This window comes from Spermophilus citellus (genome assembly GCF_964194105.1).
Source record: "Spermophilus citellus genome assembly, chromosome: 3".
Lineage (NCBI taxonomy): Eukaryota > Metazoa > Chordata > Mammalia > Rodentia > Sciuridae > Spermophilus > Spermophilus citellus.
Window position 1 is genome coordinate 128,282,704 of NC_138184.1, and position 18,454 is coordinate 128,301,157.

The 18,454-nt window shown below is 37.2% G+C and overlaps 1 protein-coding gene across 1 annotated transcript; it reads left to right on the forward strand.

Annotated features, from left to right (window-relative positions):
• The first annotated feature begins 4,875 nt into the window (after window positions 1–4,875).
• Window positions 4,876–18,164, forward strand: H2AZ2 (H2A.Z variant histone 2). The gene is made up of 5 exons (XM_081285357.1): window positions 4,876–5,642; window positions 10,797–10,874; window positions 13,451–13,564; window positions 16,615–16,744; window positions 17,656–18,164. The coding sequence occupies exons 1-5, from the start codon at window positions 5,640–5,642 to the stop codon at window positions 17,715–17,717; spliced, it is 387 nt and encodes a 128-aa protein (XP_081141483.1). The 5' UTR covers window positions 4,876–5,639; the 3' UTR covers window positions 17,718–18,164.
• Window positions 18,165–18,454: the final 290 nt, after the last annotated feature.

Consider the following 18,454-nt stretch of genomic DNA (forward strand, 5'->3'; position numbering starts at 1 on the left):
AGGTCACTTTGGCCTATGCAGACCAGTTCTAATTGCTTTTTTTTTTTTTTTTGGGCACCAGAGATTGAACACAGGGGCACTCGACCACTGAGCCACATTCCAAGCCCCATTTTGCATTTTATTTAGAGACACAGTCTCACTGAGTTGCTGAGGCTAGCTTTGAACTCATGATCTCCTTCTTCAGCCTCCTGAGCTGCTGGGATTATAGGTGTGCACCATCGTGCCTGGCTCTAATTGGATTTTTAAAAATTTGTTCTATTTAGTTGTACATGACAGCAGAATGCATTTCAATTCATCATACACAAATGGAGTACAAACATTTCAATTCTCTGGTTGTACATGGTGTAGAGACGCACCATTCGTGCAACCATACATGTACCTAGGGTAATGATGTCCATTTCATTCCACTATCTTTCCTACCTTCATAACCCCTCCCCACCCTCCTCTTTGCCCAATCCAAAGTTCCTTCATTCTTCCCATGCCCCCCCCCATCATAGATCAGCATCCACTAATCAGAGAAAACATTTGTCCTTTAGTTTTTTGGGATTGGCTTACTTTGCTTAGCATAATATTCTCCAACTCCATTTACCTGCAAATGCCATAATTTTACTCTTTTTTAATGCTGAGTAATATTCTATTGTATATGTATACCACAGTTTCTTTATCCAACTATCTATTGATGAACATCTATGTTAGTTCCAGTTTAGCTATTGTGAATTCAGCTGCTATAAACATTGGTGTGGCTATGTCACTATAGTATACTAATTTAAACTTCTTTGGGTATAGACTGAGGAGTGGTATAGCTGGGGTCAAATGGTGGTTCCATTCCAAGTTTTCTGAGGAATCTTCCCATTGCTTTCCAGATTGGTTGTACCAATTCACAGTTCCACAAGCAATGCATGAGTGTAACTTTTTGATTCTTAAACATATCAAAAACATATCTATAAGAATATAGATTTTATAGTTAGTAAGAATTATAGATTTTATAGTTAGTAAGAATTATCCTTATCTCTCTGAGTTCCAGAATCTGGTCTGTGAAAAGGGTCACAAAATTCTCTCCCTTCAGGGTGACTTGAGTTCCTCTTATCAATGTTATTTTGGGCCTACATTTCTTTTGCACATAACAAGTAGTTTGCTAAGGAATGTGACATATCCTGGTCAGTCTAGCGAACAATCTATCAGTTTTGCAGAAACACAATGAACCACCTTTTTGCCTGATTTTTTTATATTATTTTTTTCTATATGCTGTTCTACTTTATTCTTTTCAATCTTTTTTTCCATATTTTTTTAGTTGTCAATGGACCTTTATGTATATGTGGTGCTGAGAATTGAACATAGTGCCTCACACATGCTAGCAAGCACTCTACCACTGAGCCACAATCCCAGCCCCTCAATTTTTTTTTAAACCTTCTGTTTGTTTTGCTTTTAATTTGCTCCTTTTTGTTTTGTTAAGTAGATAATGTAGGCTCATTGAAAAATTCAAGATGGGGCTGGGGATGTGGCTCAAGCGGTAGCGAGTTCGCCTGGCATGCGTGCGGCCCAGGTTCCATCCTCAGCACCACATACCAACGAAGATGTTGTGTCCGCCGAGAACTAAAAAATAAATATTAAAAATTCTCTCTCTCTCTCCTCTCTCACTCTCTCTTTAAAAAAAAAAAAGAAAAATTCAAGATGACCCAAGGTTTTTATAAGAAAACATTTTTTTCAAATAAAAATATTTACTTTGGATTTATTTCAACATAATCCAGTGGGGTGGGGTAAATGGGGATTTGAATACAAATACAGCAAAAGTATCAATGAGTTGATGCTTATTATAGCTGTGCAAGGGTACTTAAGGTTTATTTTAGTATTTGCTTTATTTCTGTTTTCATTAAAAATTTTACATAACAAGGGCTAGGGATGTGGTTCAGTGCTTGCCTATCACTTGAGAACCCCTGGAGGGTTCATTCCCCAGTACCTCAAAGAGTTAAGCCCCTACACTCATTTTAAAAAAATATTTAAATATATATATATATATATATATATATATATATATATATATATATATATAAGAAACTTTAAAAACAAAAAGTATGCTGTGTCATATCATATAAAAGTTCATTCAGGTTTCAGAAAACTAATTTTTTGAACAGAGAACTAATATAATGTATTGTTAACTGAATATAAAATTAAGCACTGAAGTGTAAAAAGAGAACTCTAAAGTATTATGGAGGTAGGTGACTAGTAGTGGGAAGGGAAGGGAAGGGGAAAAAAATCTTAGAGATGAGGCACTGTAGAACTGGAACTCAAACCTCTGAGGAAAGAGTTGGTTAATGCTGGTGAGAGGGTTGCGGATAATGGGGCTAAGTCCACCAGTTAGAAAAACCGATCCAGCCACTGCTACCAAAGGAATTGCTACTGCCAGAGTAAAGAAGTATTATTGCTTGTGACCCTCAGAAGAACAAAAGTAGACAGGAAGGAGCATCTCCCAATGCCATTTTTCTTGAGTGCTCCCTATTAGCAAAGCCTAACAGGGAAGCAGAAGGTAAAACAGAAACATTTGCAGAATTGCAACATTTATATCACAACACTGGGCATACTATGGGAAAGATGTGTGTATGGTGTGGGGGAGGGTAAAGAACGGTGGATAGGGGAGGTTGGGTTTGATCAGCACATGCTGTACACATGTATGAAAAATATCACACTGAATGCCATTAATAATATAATTATGCATTTCAATAAAAATTAACTAATTAATGGGGAAACAGTATATTGGCACACTATTGCCTTTGCAAAGGTGAAATGGAGGCTAAGGGCAAAGACAGGAAGAGTTGCTTCCCTGTACCTTTCATACCTAGTGGATTTTGTATGTGTGAATATCTCACCCACTCAAAAATGGACTAGTTTTAAAGAGAAAAGCAAAAAAAAAAATTAAAATTGATTAATATTATTTCAAGAAGTATAATGTGGACCAGGTGCAGTGACGCATACCTGTAACCCCAGTGGTTTAGGAGGCTGAGGGAAGAGGACCATAAGTTCAAACCAACTTGGCGAGACCATAAGCAACTGAGACCCTGTCTCAATAAAAAGGTGGCTAGTGGTTCTGTGGTTAAGTGCCTCTGGATTGAATCCTCATTACCAAAAAAAAATATATATATATATATATTTTTTTTTCTCTTATTTGCCAATTGACATTTATAGGGTACTAGGTACTATACCAAGCACAGAATAATGACGTAAAAAAAATTCTGTTCACTGAGTCTTTTACAATTAAACCTAAAGATTGATGACAGCAATATACAATGGGTACTGCAGACATACAGAAGGACATTTAGTACAAATCAGGATGCAACGGGAAGGCATTCTGAAAAACAACGTCTCTTGAGGAGATTAAAAGGGAAGCTCAGATGGAGGATTGTTTGAACTAAGGGCAAAATCCCAGGCAAAAGCAAAATGAAATTTAGGGTATAGTGAGGGAAGTGACAAAACACAAGTTGAACATGAGCCAGAAATGTAGAGCCTTCTACACCGTGCTAAAGATTTGGATTTTGTCTTGAAATTGATAAGGTTAAATGAAAATGATAGTAAGATTTGCATTTTAAGAAAAAACAGATGATGTAATGAAATATGAAAAATGAACAGGATGCTAATTAAGAGACTTTTCCTATAATCCAGGAGAAAAATGGCAAGGCTAAATTGAGTGTGGCAAACCAAAATAGCCATATTTTTAGATATTCATAAAAAAGATGTGGTAAAAGCTATACCATCAGATACTAGCCTTCTTTCAGACTTTTTGTGATAACAAGTCTTTGTTACTTCAGGGACCTATACATATGCTCTTTTATGGGTGGAACACTGCCCATTTTATCAAAACCAGATTCTTTATTTCTCTCTAGCAGTAAGTACCCTCTTCTTTTCCTTCAGTATACTTAGTACTTATTTTAATTCACACATTTGTATGTTTACATTTTAAACATATAACTCCTGCTGTAGAGGAACATGAAGGCAGGAACCATGTCTAACCACTGAATCTCCAGTATCTAGTACAGTGTCTGCAAACAGTAGGCACTAATGATTTGTTCAAGGAATACTCATATATGTTTATAAGTTAACATACGAGTTATTCTGGTCTTAGTGAATAGCATTATCCATCTATCAAGAAAGATGGATAATGATATTCACTAAGACCAGAAACACAAAGGAGGGGCAGAAATTAACAATTAGCTATTGCTTACTTTCAGGGTCCCATTAATCTAGGCACCTTGCTCCTCCAATTTCCCTGAATCTTCTCTCTTCCTTATTCTTGCCAATATCTTCCTAATTTTCTAGTCTTGTCGAAAAGCTCACCCTTTCCTTTTTTTCAAGTTACATTTCCTTAGAGACTTACTTCCCCCAAGTTGCTTCTTCTGACTGCTTCCAAAGTTACAGTCCCTGTCAGAAGAAAGAGAATTCGAAGTTTGGCACCTGTATTGCCTACCTGGTGATAAATTTCTGAAATGCCAGCCTAGGAAAATCCCACCATAAACATGGAAACTCCATCCTCCGCAACACCTAGAACCCAGCATTGTCTGGGCAACTGTTTAAATGCAAGTTGGAATGAATTAGAAAAAAACATCTAAGACTGTATCCTCGTTATCTATTGATTGTGTTGGCCCACACAATTGACTATGTTCGTTTAAGCTCATTTCTTCAACTGTGAAATGGAGCCTACTCTCCTCAAAAGCTCAGATTGTCCAGGCTGGGTGATAACGAAGACGATATGATGGGCCTTTTAAAGTTTTGCAAACTTTAAAAGACCAGAGAAAAAAGATCGCTCGGGCGCTAAGTGTTAAATGCATTCACATTCATTCTTAAATCTTCACAACAGTTCCCGAGGGATGTAAATTCCGCGTTAGAATTTTTCTTGTGCTCTATTCAGCATTTCCCTCAAAACTTTAACCTAATGCGTAAGAAAAACAAGGCAAATTAAAGAGGATTAGCGGGCCCCTGTCAGGGATCGGCGCCTAAAGAGAACATCGAGATCAGTCAGCCAAAACAGCGGATCAAAGTGTGGACCGCGCAACCCTGAATCTCAGTGCTCGCGGGATGCGAGTCCCGGCTGAGACGAAGAAATCCTCAGTCTTTAGTAGAGAGTCGCTTGAAGAAGGGCCCTCGACAGCTTATTCCTACCCAAACAAATCTCAGAACCGACACTGAGAATGGGCGGGAAAGTCCAGACGCCAGAAATTACGCCACCGTATTGATCAATTCCGCTGTCGTTCCCAGTGTCCAGCCTCCTTAGCTCGCGGGCGATGTTTTCATTGGCTCTCCTTCGCTTTCATTGGTTCGCCCTCCTGTTCGTCAGATTCCGCGCGGTGAGAGGTGGAGGGAACGTTAGTGTTGGGGCTGTAGGCCCCGCCTCCGCGTGCCGTGTGCAAAAACAAACAGCCGTTAGGGAGGAGGCGCCGGGGGCGGGATTCTAGTTAGAAAAAGGCTCGCTATTGGCCAGATGCCGGGGTTCAAACCAGCAAGGTGGGCGGCCATTGGCCGCAGTGGCGCGAGGCGGGCCCCGGTTATTGTCCCGACCGGCGGCGGCGATCTGAGCTGCGAGAGCGGCTGAGGCGGCGCGGGGCGGCAGCGGGTGGTCGCGCGGCCCAGCGAAGGCAGAGGCGGCCGAGACCATGGTGAGGGCGGGCGAGCGGCGAGGGTGTCGGCGCGGAGGCCGGCGTCAGTGTCGCTACCTGTGGAGTCGGGAATTGGCGGGCGTCGGGGCCGCGTCCTGCGGAGCCTCTCCCCGCTCTCTGGGGGGCCCGGGCCGCGGAGTCCGTGGTGGGTGGCTGCCTGATCGCTGGGCAGGGCCAGGTCGGGTGCGTATTCTGCCCCGAGCAGAGCAGATCTGTCCTGATCCGGTCGGCCCAGCGACGACAGAAACGTCAGAAACGTCGTACACCAATCTGAAACGGGAACGCCAGAACCCAACGGCCGGATCTGGCTTGGAAAGACAGAAACAAGTGCTAGTGCGCTGACGCACGAATGAGGTCAAGCAGGAGCCGCTGTACAAGTTAGAAGTCTTTGGCGTTGTTTGGTTACGTAATCTCCGGGCCATAAATTTGAGGTTTTCTGCGAAAGGGGCTTGCATTCGTGGTCCTTTGAGTCAGAAAGAAGGGTATTACGAACCAGAACCTCACGATTTGTTCTAGGTGATTGCATGGGTTTGAGATGAACGGCCGTTATCCTCTTGACTCCCTTGCAGTTGCTGTTTATTTACTGTACAACAGTGCTTCCTTTGCCTCTGCTGATTTTTGATCTTACATATTTTTTATTATGAAATCCAGATCTATTTAAGACAAGTGAGTTTTTTTAAAAAATGGAAGTAAATAAAAACTTCATTTCCTTTGTAAAATTGAGGAAAGGACGAAAGTGTCAAAGGATAAGCTGTATGCATTGCATTTAGTCTGTAATAATGACACTTTTGCGGAATCTTATTTATGTCGGTATTCCTTCTTTAAGCATCCTAGGACGCGTAACTTCAACTGGAGAGGCCTGCCTAAAAGTTAACCTCAGGTTTTCATTTGTTTGTGGGTGTTTTTGTTTTGCAGTGCTGAGGATGTCTTTTCTCATACCACAGATAGTATTAGATGACATATCCTATCCTATGCTTGAGAATGACACGTGTGGAATTTAATAGACGTAACACCTAACTATAAGCAGATTGGTCAATCGAGGACACAGATTTTGGTTATTGTAAAATTCTCAAAAGTAGAATTGAAATAGAACTTATGAATAATTGCATCCAACCTCTGGAATTTATAGTTTACTATTATATTTCACAAACTGAGGTGCAGGTTACATCTAATCTGTAAATTGCCTCAAGCTGATGATTTTCATGAACCTTGCTATTTTTTAAAGATGTTTTTCCATCTGTAGTTATATGTATTGGATATACATTTACCAGTAGCTAAAAATACATAATCATTAACATAAAAGTATTGGAGGCATGGAGTTGTCATTCTTGAAAAGATTTTACACCTGAGGGGGAGTAAATATGTATCTATTAAATCAATATGAAAATATCCAGTGTCCAAGTTTTTCTGAGTGAAATATACTCCAGCGTGCATCTTATCCTTCATATATAAAAATAAATTTTAACCAAGGGGTTTAACGCATTAGTGATACATTCATTTCTTAGAATGATAATTTTTATGTTGCTTATTTTTTTCTCAGTCATCAGCTATATGAATGTATACAATTGGGAGTATATACAATTTGAGGGAGTTTTAGAAAGAAAATTATTGTACTTATGTACAATTTTATATTCAGACAGGTTTAATACCATAAAGATTTGTTTTTGTTAAGTGTAAAAGATATATCTGGAAGGCTGAGATGGGAGGATCACAAATTCGAGCCTGGCCAGTCTCAACAATTTAGCAAAGCCTACCCTAAGCAACTTAGACCCTGTCTCAAAAAATAAAGAGGGCTGAAGAATGTAGCGCCCCTGGGTTAAATCCCCAAGTAACAAAAACAAAAAAAAAGAAAGAAAGAAAAAGAAAGTAATATCTGTGGAGTATATCTGTGGAGTCTCCAAACCTTAGAAATAATCATTTAATAATTTAATGCACTTGATGTATTGAGGGTTTGTTTTGTTTTTAAAATGGGATCTTGCTATATTGTCCAGGCTAGTGTCTCTGGGTTCAAGCAATCCTCCTGCTTCACCTCCCCAAAGAGTTGGGACTATAGGCATGTGTGCCATCACAGCATATATTAAGACTTTTAAAAACTTATTATAGTCAGGCCTGGTGGTGCTTGCCTGAAATTCAAATGACTTGGAAGGTAAAGAAATAATAAGAAGATCAAAAGTTAGAAGCCACCTTGGCAACTGGTTGAGACCCTGTCCCCCCCAAAATAAAAAGTACTGGGAATGTACTCAGTGGTAAAGCAACCCTGAGTTCCACCCCAGTACCAAAAAATAAAAGCTAATTATACATTTACTTCATTAAAAAGCAAATAGAATGGCAAATAGAACAAATTTAAAACAGGGTAAAATTGCTTAAGCAGAGTAATTATATCAATTGAGAAGCCTGGGGAGTTTTGTGGTTAGTAGCTTTTAGTTAATAACTAGTTCTTACTTTTTTAAATCAAGTTACGAGGAGACAATGATTATAATTTTAGATTCATGTACTACTTAAGAGGTTTTTACATATTTTTTACTTGTATAAAGATGAAAGGGGTTTTTAAAATTTAGTAGATGAGAATATCTTATTAATGGAGATGACTTCAAATAAAAGATGATGCAGTATCTTTTTCTTATGTAGCAATATAGTCAGAAATTATTAAAATATTGAGGCATCCTCATAGAGAAATCTGGAATTTAAGTTCTCCCTAGTAAATCTAAATCTTGCTAAATTGTTTTAATGTAAGAAAGAGAATGTGAATTGATTTGTAGATGTTTTTTTCCTGCTAATACCTGCCCAGATGGTGCTATTTCATTCTACACTCCCCCCCACTATCAAAACACACAGGATTTGGGGAAATTAGCGTTCGATCCATTGAGACTTGCAGACAAGACGAGGCTGATTATAGATAAAAATAAATTTTTAAGGAAGGCATTACATAGAGAATATGCCATCTCAAAATTTGCCTTCTGGGGCTGGGCCTCAGTGGTAGAGCACTCACCTAGGATGTGCAAGGCACTGGGTTAGATCCTCAGCACCACATAAAAATAAATAAATAAAGGTATAAAAAAATCACATCAATATTTAAAAAAAAAAAAATATGCCTTCTACGTTGAAAGTATAGACTCTGAAGCTACCAGCCCTGTAAACTGACTATTTTTTTTACAAGGTTATTTGTTTGTTTTACAGATTTAAATGGCAAAATCAAGCCAGACCAATGGCACATGCTTGTAGTCCCACCTACTTGGGAGGACTAGGCAAAAGGATTGCAAGTTTGAAAACAGCCTTGTCAATTTTGCAAGACTCTATCTCAAAAACTAAAAAGCGCTGGGGATGTGCCACGGTGATAGAGAATCCTTGGGTTCAATCCCCTGTACTATTAGAAAAAACAAAAAAAGCAGAAGCAAGTAATAGAAAAAAGAAAATTGAGTTTCTTTCTTAAATGAAAGCTCATAGCTTTTGCACATACACTGCCTTTGTTACATGGAAATAGGATTTGTAGATTCTGTGTCATTATACACACACACACACCTCATTTGTTATAACTGCTTAGTAATCCATTGTATTTAGATACCATAATTATTTATATAATTCTCCTACAAAATGGACATTAAGGTTATTTGAAAGCATTTATTTTCTCTCAGTCAAAAGTAGGATTTGTTTAATCCCTTTAATAGAAGTTTATGTATGTGGTAAAATCTATAACATAAAATTTATTTATTTTTTAACTGGAAATAGAACCTAGGTATACTCTACCATTGAAGTATATCCCCAGCCATTTTTTTGTTTTTTTTGAGACAGGGTCTTGCAGACTCGCTCAGGGGTCTTGCTAAATTGCTGAAGATTACCTTGAACTTGTGATATTTCTGCTTCAGCCTTCCTAGTCACTGGGATTACATGTATGCAACCATGCCTGGCTCCATTTTTTTTTTAATATTTATTTTTTCAGTTATTGGCGGACACAACATCTTTGTTTGTATGTGGTGCTGAGGATCGAACCCGGGCCGCACGCATGCCAGGCGAGCGCGCTACCGCTTGAGCTACACCCAGCCCCCTGGCTCCATTTTTAAAGAGTACTGTTTAGTGATATTAAGTACATTCACATTGTGCAGCTATGCTATTACCACCATTTATATCAAGAACTTTTTCATCTTCCCGAACTGAAACTACCATTAAACAAAAATTCCCCCAGCCCCTGGCAAGAAATTCTACTTTCCAGCTATGAATTTTACTACTCTATGATCTAAGTGGAGTCATGCAGTATTTTTCCCTCCCCCGCCACCCGCCCACTTTTTTTTTTTTTTAAAATGGTACTAAGGATTGAATCCAGGGCCTTAAACACACTAACACCAGCTCTACCACAGAGCGATACCCCTTTTTATTCTGTTTTGAGACAGGATCTCACTAGGTACCCCAAGCTGGCCTTGAATTTGGAATCTTCCTGCTTCAGCCTCATGAGTAGCATATACCACCACACCTGGCTAGTATTTTGTCTAATGGTTAGATTTCACTTAGCATAATGTCCTCAAGTTTCATTCATGTTGCAGCATGTATTGGGATTTTCTTTTCAAAGCTAAATATTATTCTATTATATTTTTTATTTCGTTAATCAATGGACAGTTTTATTTTTCCTTTTGGCTACTGTGAATAATGCTGCTGTAAATATGGATGTATAGATGCCTGTTTTGAGTTCTTTCAATTTGGGGGCATATACCTAGAGGTAGAGTAGTTGAATGTATTTTATCTTTTGAGGTTTGTCCTCTCGCCCCCCTCCTTTGGTAACATACTTATTTCTTCCAGAAGAGCTACAATTTAAATGTTTCTGTGAAAATAATGTTATATTGACATTTTAAAGAAAGTTTTTAAATACATAGTATTTCAGGTATGCATAAAAGTTATTGATTTGTAAAAGTCATGGATCAGAAAGTTGAAAAATATGTACAAATTCTAAAATTTAGAATTTTGGAGTATTACACTTTCAGTAGATGATAATGTTTGATATCTTTTTATATAAGTTAATTAAAGGAGATATATTTACAAAGGAAGAAAGGAGATCACTATCTAAAGTAAAACTAAAAGTTTTGTTTCCTTTTTTTTTTTTTTGAAGTAGCATTTTAATTCTTCATCCAATACTTTTTTTTTTTTTTTTTTTTTTTTTTAATGTAGGCTGGAGGTAAAGCTGGAAAGGATAGTGGGAAGGCCAAGGCCAAGGCAGTGTCTCGCTCACAAAGAGCTGGACTACAGGTAATGAATGTGTGCTGTTATAGTTCATTTTTAAATTATTTTCTTTATTGTTGCATTTCATGACCCATAAGAAACATTTTTAAACATGGAAGTTGGAAGTTCAGACTAAAATTTAAGTTTAGTTTTATCCTTTTGGTAATGGTGAAAGTTTGAGTAAATGGGTGACATAATCCAGGTGACCCTAAAGGAAGAGGGAAGGGAACTTAAATTTGATGCGCACATTGTGTATTTTAAGGTACCATGTAAATTCTCAATTAGAATTTATTTGAAGCATATTTAATTTGAAGTGTTATGGAAGTCAGATGGTTTAAAAACAAATTAACATAAACTTAGAGTGGGATGAGAAGGAATAAAAAGCATGTGTGCAGAAAATGAATGGAGAGTAAGGGCTTAAAGGCTTAGAACTTAAGGCACATAGACATTTGTAGTAGGGTTATATTATGAGTTAAATTTAAGTGGGATTATTTTGAAGTTCACCAAAACATCTATGTGGAAATGTCCAGAAGTTGGAAACATGAATCCAGCTTTCTAAGACTAGTGATAGAATTACAAACTTGAGATCATTTGCGTAAAATTTATAGTTCATTCTGTAAAAAAGCTTCCTAACTTGTAAATGAGAAAGGAATACAAGGATTCATTGGTGGATCCAAAGACTGAGGAATCCTCAAGAGGTAGTATTAGAATACCAAATAAAGCAGGATTTAGACTACAGTATTACTGTAGCACATATACATATGAAGTGTACATATACATATGTAAGTGTAATACATTTAATGTGTACACTTATATATGTATAGTAGTACTACCTATTCTTATTAAGTATGTATACATATTAAGTGTACATATATGTATGTGCACTTAAATACTATGTTATCATTCCCCCTGCTCAAAATAGAGTTCTTTCTTAATTATAGCTCTCTGTTATATACTGACTGCTATAGCAGATACACAGTTCTAATGAGCAAGAGAGAAAATAGCCAGGCACCATGCACTTGTACTGCCAGCTACTTAGGACAGGCAAGAGAATCTTAGGTTTGAGGCCAGCGTGGGCAACGTAGCAAGATTCTGACTTTTAAAAAGAAGTCAGTGATGACCTCTGAGTAGTATTGATGCCTGCAAAGAAAGATTTTGAGATCCTACTATGTGCCAGACAACATACTACTCACTAAGAATGCAAAGGGGAATAAGGTATGGATTTTTCTTTTAAGAAGCTTATAATCACTTAGTTAGGGGAGCAGGGAATGATTTTTCTCCTTATCTGGAAGTGACTGCTAGACTTCAAGGGCAATATTTTTTAGAAGTCAAGTCTAGGTTGGAGAAATGATGACAAGAAAATAAGGGATTAGGGAATTTTTTGGTTTTTCTGTTTTTTGCCGTATTAGTGATTGAACCCAGTGCTCTCTACTACAGAGCTACATTCCCAGCCCTTATTTTTTAATTTTTTAAAATATTTATTTATTTTTTGTTTTCAGCAGACACAACATCTTTGTATGTGGTGCTGAGGATCGAACCTGGGCCGCACGCATGCCAGGCGAGCGCGCTAATGTTTGAGCCACATCCCCAGCCCTATTTTTTAAATTTTGAGGCAGAGTCTCAGTAACTGTGGAGGCTAACCTCCTGTGATCTTCCTATCTTAGCCTTCCAAATAGCTAGGATTACAGGCACATATCACAGTGCCCAGCAGGGTTTGGGATTTGTTTTTAAATTTTGCCTTTGAAAGGAAATTTGTAGATCAACTAGAAGTAGTTGCTGTAGAATGTGGGAAAATTTTAAATGTAGTTTCAGAAAGAAAGGAGCCAATGGAAAGGAAATTATTGGAGTTGTTGAAATAAAGGCATAGTGAAGGGGTGAGGAAGATAATAAATGCTGGGAGTGATTGAATGGTGCAGCTCGGTGGTAGTGTGTGTGCTTAGCATATGCAAAGACCTGTGTTGAATCCCTAGCACCAATAGAAAAGGGAAAAAAAAGAAAGAAGGAAGAAGAAGGGAGCAGGTAAGTCAAAGGATAAATGGAATTAGGATACTTAGTTTAAAACAAAAAAAGAAAAAGAACCACAGTGAGAATATGATATTGATTTTTCTTAGCTGTCAGGTCATCTCTTAAAACTGAGGAACAAACAGAGTTAGGGTAGAGGAAGGTAATGAAATTTTAAAGTCACATGTAGTTGTGTGAAGGAATTGACTAGATATGAATATGATCATTGTGCCATGTTTGACACATGTTTCTCTTTATTATATAATTAAACTTTCTATATTGTACAGGGGCATATTACTAGGACATATAGTCCTTGGCAACTATTAATTGCCAAATAGGTTTGATTTCCAATACATGTGACCAAGTTTGTTTGTTTGTTTTATTATTTTATTTGTTTTTCATGTCTTCATACATGAACTTTGGATAATGATGTCCATCCATTCCACTATCATTTCTAACCCCATGCCCCCTCTCTGCCCCTCCCACCTCTCTGCTATTTTTATGATTTTATATTGTATTCATATTATTAAGCCTTTGATTACAGCTCAGTGGTGTAAAGTTAGAATTGTATAGTGCTTCCCAATGAGATATTTCTCTTTCAGTTTCCTGTGGGCCGCATCCACAGACACTTGAAGACTCGTACCACAAGCCATGGACGGGTGGGTGCCACTGCTGCCGTATATAGTGCTGCGATTCTGGAGTACCTCACTGCTGAGGTTTGTTGGGGCATATCTTGTATATGGGATTGCAAAACATTTTCTAAACTAAATGGATGAAACCATCAAATATATATCCAAAAAGACATATGTACTCTTTATTTTTTTTTCCTTCTTTTTTATTTTTGCCTTTATTTTATTTGTTTATTTTTATATGGTGCCAAGGATCAAACCCAGTGCCTCATGTGTGCTAGGCGAGCTCTCTACCACTGAGCCACAACCGGAGCCCCCCTTTTTAATAGCAGTTTTAGATGTATCTTATAGGCCTGTCACCCAGTGTGTGTTAAAAAGAAACTTTGTATACTTATTTTTACACTTAAGCAAGGCCCAGGAGTCTAGACTTTTTTTTTAATATTTAGTTTTTAGTTACAGGCGGACACAATATATTTTATATTTATGTCGTGCTGAAGATCAAACACAGTGCCTCACGCATGCTAGCCCAAAGCTTACCTCTGAGCCACAACCCCAATCCCAGGAGTCCATACTTTTAACTGATCTGACTAGGGTATAAAATACTGTACTAATTAAGTAAACTCTGAAGTATATATATAGTAGAGTGAACAGTAAATATTTGTGATATTTAACTAACCTCTTAGTTTATGAAGATTGGAGTGGAGTAAAGATTTGCCAAAGTGATGATATATAAAAATCAAAAGGTGAAGGGAATATAATATAGTTAAGTGGTAGAATGCCTACCTAGCATGTGGAAAGCCCTGAGTTCAATCCCCAATACTGCTTAAAAGAAAAAAAATAAAAAAGCTGGGTGCAGTGGTGCACTCCTGTAATTCCAGCCGCTTGAGTGGCTGAGGTAGGAAGATCATGAGTTCAAAGGCAACCTCAGCAACTTAACACAGCTCTGTCTCTAAATAAAATATTATAAAAAAGGACTGGAGATGTGGCTCAATGGTAAAACGCCCCTGGGTTCAATCCTCCACCTCCCCCCAAAAATCACAAATATTATTATGATGATATCAGAAATAAAAGACCTGAAGATCTAGTCAGTCTTAGTTCTCTGCATGGTTGTACATAGATTGATATTTTAGGAAGATAGATTATTTGGGCAAGAGTTTTTAATTCTTGGATCTTGGATTACCACTTTCGTCTGCAATGAAACTCCTTCAGCTACATTCCAGATCAGGCAAGTAATTTGAGTAGCCAACAAGTCAAGTGGTATGGATAGATAGCAGATCTATAAAAAGGGGAAGTTCTTGCTTGATGGTGTGGATAACTAAACAGGAATTTAGGTTTAACCTGTGTGTCAATTATTGTTGCTGTCATTTCATTATCATCTTCAAGTCATCTCTGTCCCATTGGAGATATAACATTGAATTACATATAGTTTTAATTTTTTTTAACTTTTTTTAACTTTGTTGTATCATAAGCAAGGGGTTTTACATGGGCACTGTACTGTTAGTTGCAGAGCCCTTTCTCCCTTCTCCATCTTGCACTAGTTTTTGTTTAGCTACAGACTACACAAGGGAGTAATTGTCCAGTAATGTTGAGGCATAATATTGTGGCTTATAATGTTCAAGTCGCATCTAAACTCCCATTTTCTTTATCCTTTGGAAATGGTTAAATTCTTTTAAGATTAAACAGGCTATGGGTGTAGCTTAGTGATAAAGCATATAACTAGTGTGCTTAAAGCTCTGGGTTCAATCCCAGCATGAAAAGAAAAAAAAAAAAGATTAGAAAATAAATATACTTTTAAAAGCAGTCAACATATTTCAGAAATTTAAATTTGGAATTTTAGTCATTCAGTAGAGGTAAATTACTGAAATCTAAGCCAAGAGTTTAGGTCAGGAGTAATCACTTTTCAATCTTTGCTTTGCACTAGAGTCATTTGGAGAACTTTCAAATGGGCTTCATTTCTCAAACCAATCAGAACCCCTAGAGAGAATGGGGAGGGTACTGGTGGTTTTAAAAACTCAACAGTTGATTGTGATGTACACCTAGTCTTAACTACTGCTCTATTTAAATGAGGAGGCGCTGTGTTTTTTGTATTACTTTCATTAAAGGTATGATAATGCCAGTATAACAAAAATGCAGTATTACGGCTAACTGAAACTTTGAAATTTCTCTAGTTAAAAATTCCCATTATAGTGTGAAAGGATTTAGCTTATAGCCTATGGATTTATAGAGATCATTAACATTAAAACTTGTGAATAAGAAATTATTTTAAATTACATTTTTATTTTTTTTTATTTTTATTTTTTTTTAAAGAGAGAGGGAGAGAGAGAGGAGAGAGAGAATTTTAATATTTATTTATTTTTTTATTTTATCGGCGGACACAACATCTTTGTTTGTATGTGGTGCTGAGGATCGAACCCGGGCCCGCACGCACGCCAGGCGAGCGCGCTACCGCTTGAGCCACATCCCCAGCCCCTAAATTATATTTTTAAACTTTCCCTTTTTTTGAGTATTAATAAATAAATTCCAGCCATTAAAAGAAATGAACCACCAGATAGACTACATGATTACCTTTAATTTCTTTCTATATACAAATAGGCTTTGCTCAAGTTTCTGTTTGTTTCAGAGAATGAAAAAGGGTCAAGTGAATATAAAAAGGATCAAGTAGGGACTGGGGTTGTGGCTCAGTAGTAGAGCGCTCGCCTACCACATGCAAGGCCCTGGGTTTGATCCTCAGCACCACATAAAAATAAATAAAGATATTGTGTCCAACTAAAAAATAAATATTAGGGCTGGGGATGTGGCTCAAGTGATAGCGCGCTTGCCTGGCATGCGTGCGGCCCGGTTCGATCCTCAGCACCACATACCAACAAAGATGTTGTGTCCTCCGAGAACTAAAAAAAATTCTCTCTCTCTCTCTCTCTCTCTCTCTCTCTCTCTCTCTCTCTCTCTCCCCCCTCCCCCTCTCTCACTCTCTCTTTAAAAAAAAAAATATTAAAAATAAAAATTTTTTAAAAAGGGTCAAGTAAAGTAATGAGAGTTCTATGAAAGCATCATAGCAATATAGGAAAGAAATAGTGCACTGAACTCTTTTAAACATTTTGTCCTTCATTTGATAAGTTATTTCATGATTTGCCTTGTAGGTGCTGGAGCTGGCAGGTAATGCTTCCAAGGATCTCAAAGTAAAGCGTATTACTCCACGTCACTTGCAGCTTGCAATCCGTGGTGATGAAGAGTTGGATTCTCTTATCAAGGCTACCATAGCTGGGGGTGGTATGTATTATTAAACCTAGATTGTTATTGGTCTTTCTAACAAGTATATCTAGATCAATGATCCTTTGCATTTGAATGACTAACTAGAAAGCATATAAAATTTAGTTTTCCAAATTTTAAATCTGTTATTCCCCAAATCTTAAATCTGTTACAGTTCTAGGCTTCTTTTCATGATGATTTGAATAGATCTGAATAAATATTTGTTCTCCTTGTAGTCACATATAATACTGTTTTAGCCAGTCTTTATCTAATGTCATATATGGTACTTTAAGCCTGATGTTTAAAATATTTTCCATTATCTTTAAAACTATTTTTTTTAAATTATCTTGAGAAATCGCTTAACATGATACCTTTGAATGGGCTAAAATACTGGAAATAGGTCAGGATCAACAAAAGAGGTAATTTGGTGATTCTTATTTTTTTGGATTATTCTTATAGAACCTCGTGAAAGCTATTGTTATTCATTTCTAAAAATTCACATTAAATCAACTTTACCTATAATTTTAGAAGGGTTCACAGATCCTTGGGGGTAGTACTTAATGTAAATACCTTAATAGGAACAGAATGTGGAAAGGGACTTAAGTTTTTTTCTTTGTATATTTGCTCTTTTTTGCTCAAGGCTCTAAGGTGTTAAGATGTAGCCAGTTAATCTGGGCATGGAGAAGGCATGCCCAATGGCTTGGGAGACTGAGGTGGGAGGATAGTAAGTTCAAAGCCAGCCTCAGCAATCTAGCAAGGCCCTAAGCTACTAAGTGAGACCCTGTCTCAAAATAAAATATAAAAGGGGCTGGGGATGTGGCTCAGTGGTTAGGCACCCCTGAGTTCAGTCCCTGGTACCAAAAAAAGAAAAACATGTAGCCAACTAAAAAATATTTTTAATAATAACTTGTTTTACTTTAATTTCATTCTAGGTGTGATCCCTCATATCCACAAATCTCTGATTGGAAAGAAGGGACAGCAGAAAACTGCTTAGAGGGTTGTTTTAACCAATCCTCTTCCTCCCCGTCATTGTACTGTAACTGGGACAGAAGATAACAGTGGGGATATGTGGAATTTTTAAAAACAGTTAAATGGAAAGGCATAGACAATTACTGTAGACATGCTAAAAGAAACATTTGTATGTTCTTAGACTCAAAGTTTGATAAAGTACCTTTTCATGTGGTGACAGTGTGTGTTGATTGGCTAGGTTTCTCCCATATGTTTTATACAAAAATGGAATTGATAAACCATTTTTTACAAAATTATTGTCTCAAAATTGTTCTGTTCATGATGTATTGAAAATATTTTGCTCAGCTTTTGAAATTTTTTTAAATCATAATCGTTATTCAGAATAGTCTTAAAGTAGAAATTGGGAATATAGCTTTATCATGATTGATATTCCATGTTATATTGAATGTTAGACGCTATCAATTTGTTATAATGCTCCATTATCTTATTATATACCACTAAGAAAGGAAAACTCCTTGAATTAATGCCATCAATTATAGGATACATCTCAATTTCAGAGATGTTAGAATATGGAAAAATATGCATTTTAAACCGAAATGGGGTAGTAGATTTACTGGAATCCTTTACTGAGTACTTACCCCGTGCCAGGCCCTGTGGTCAGTGCTTTACTAATCAAGAAATCTTATCCTCACATTATAGACATGGTTCCTGAGGTTCACAAAAATTAAATGATCTGCCAAAAAATATTTAGGACTAACAGAA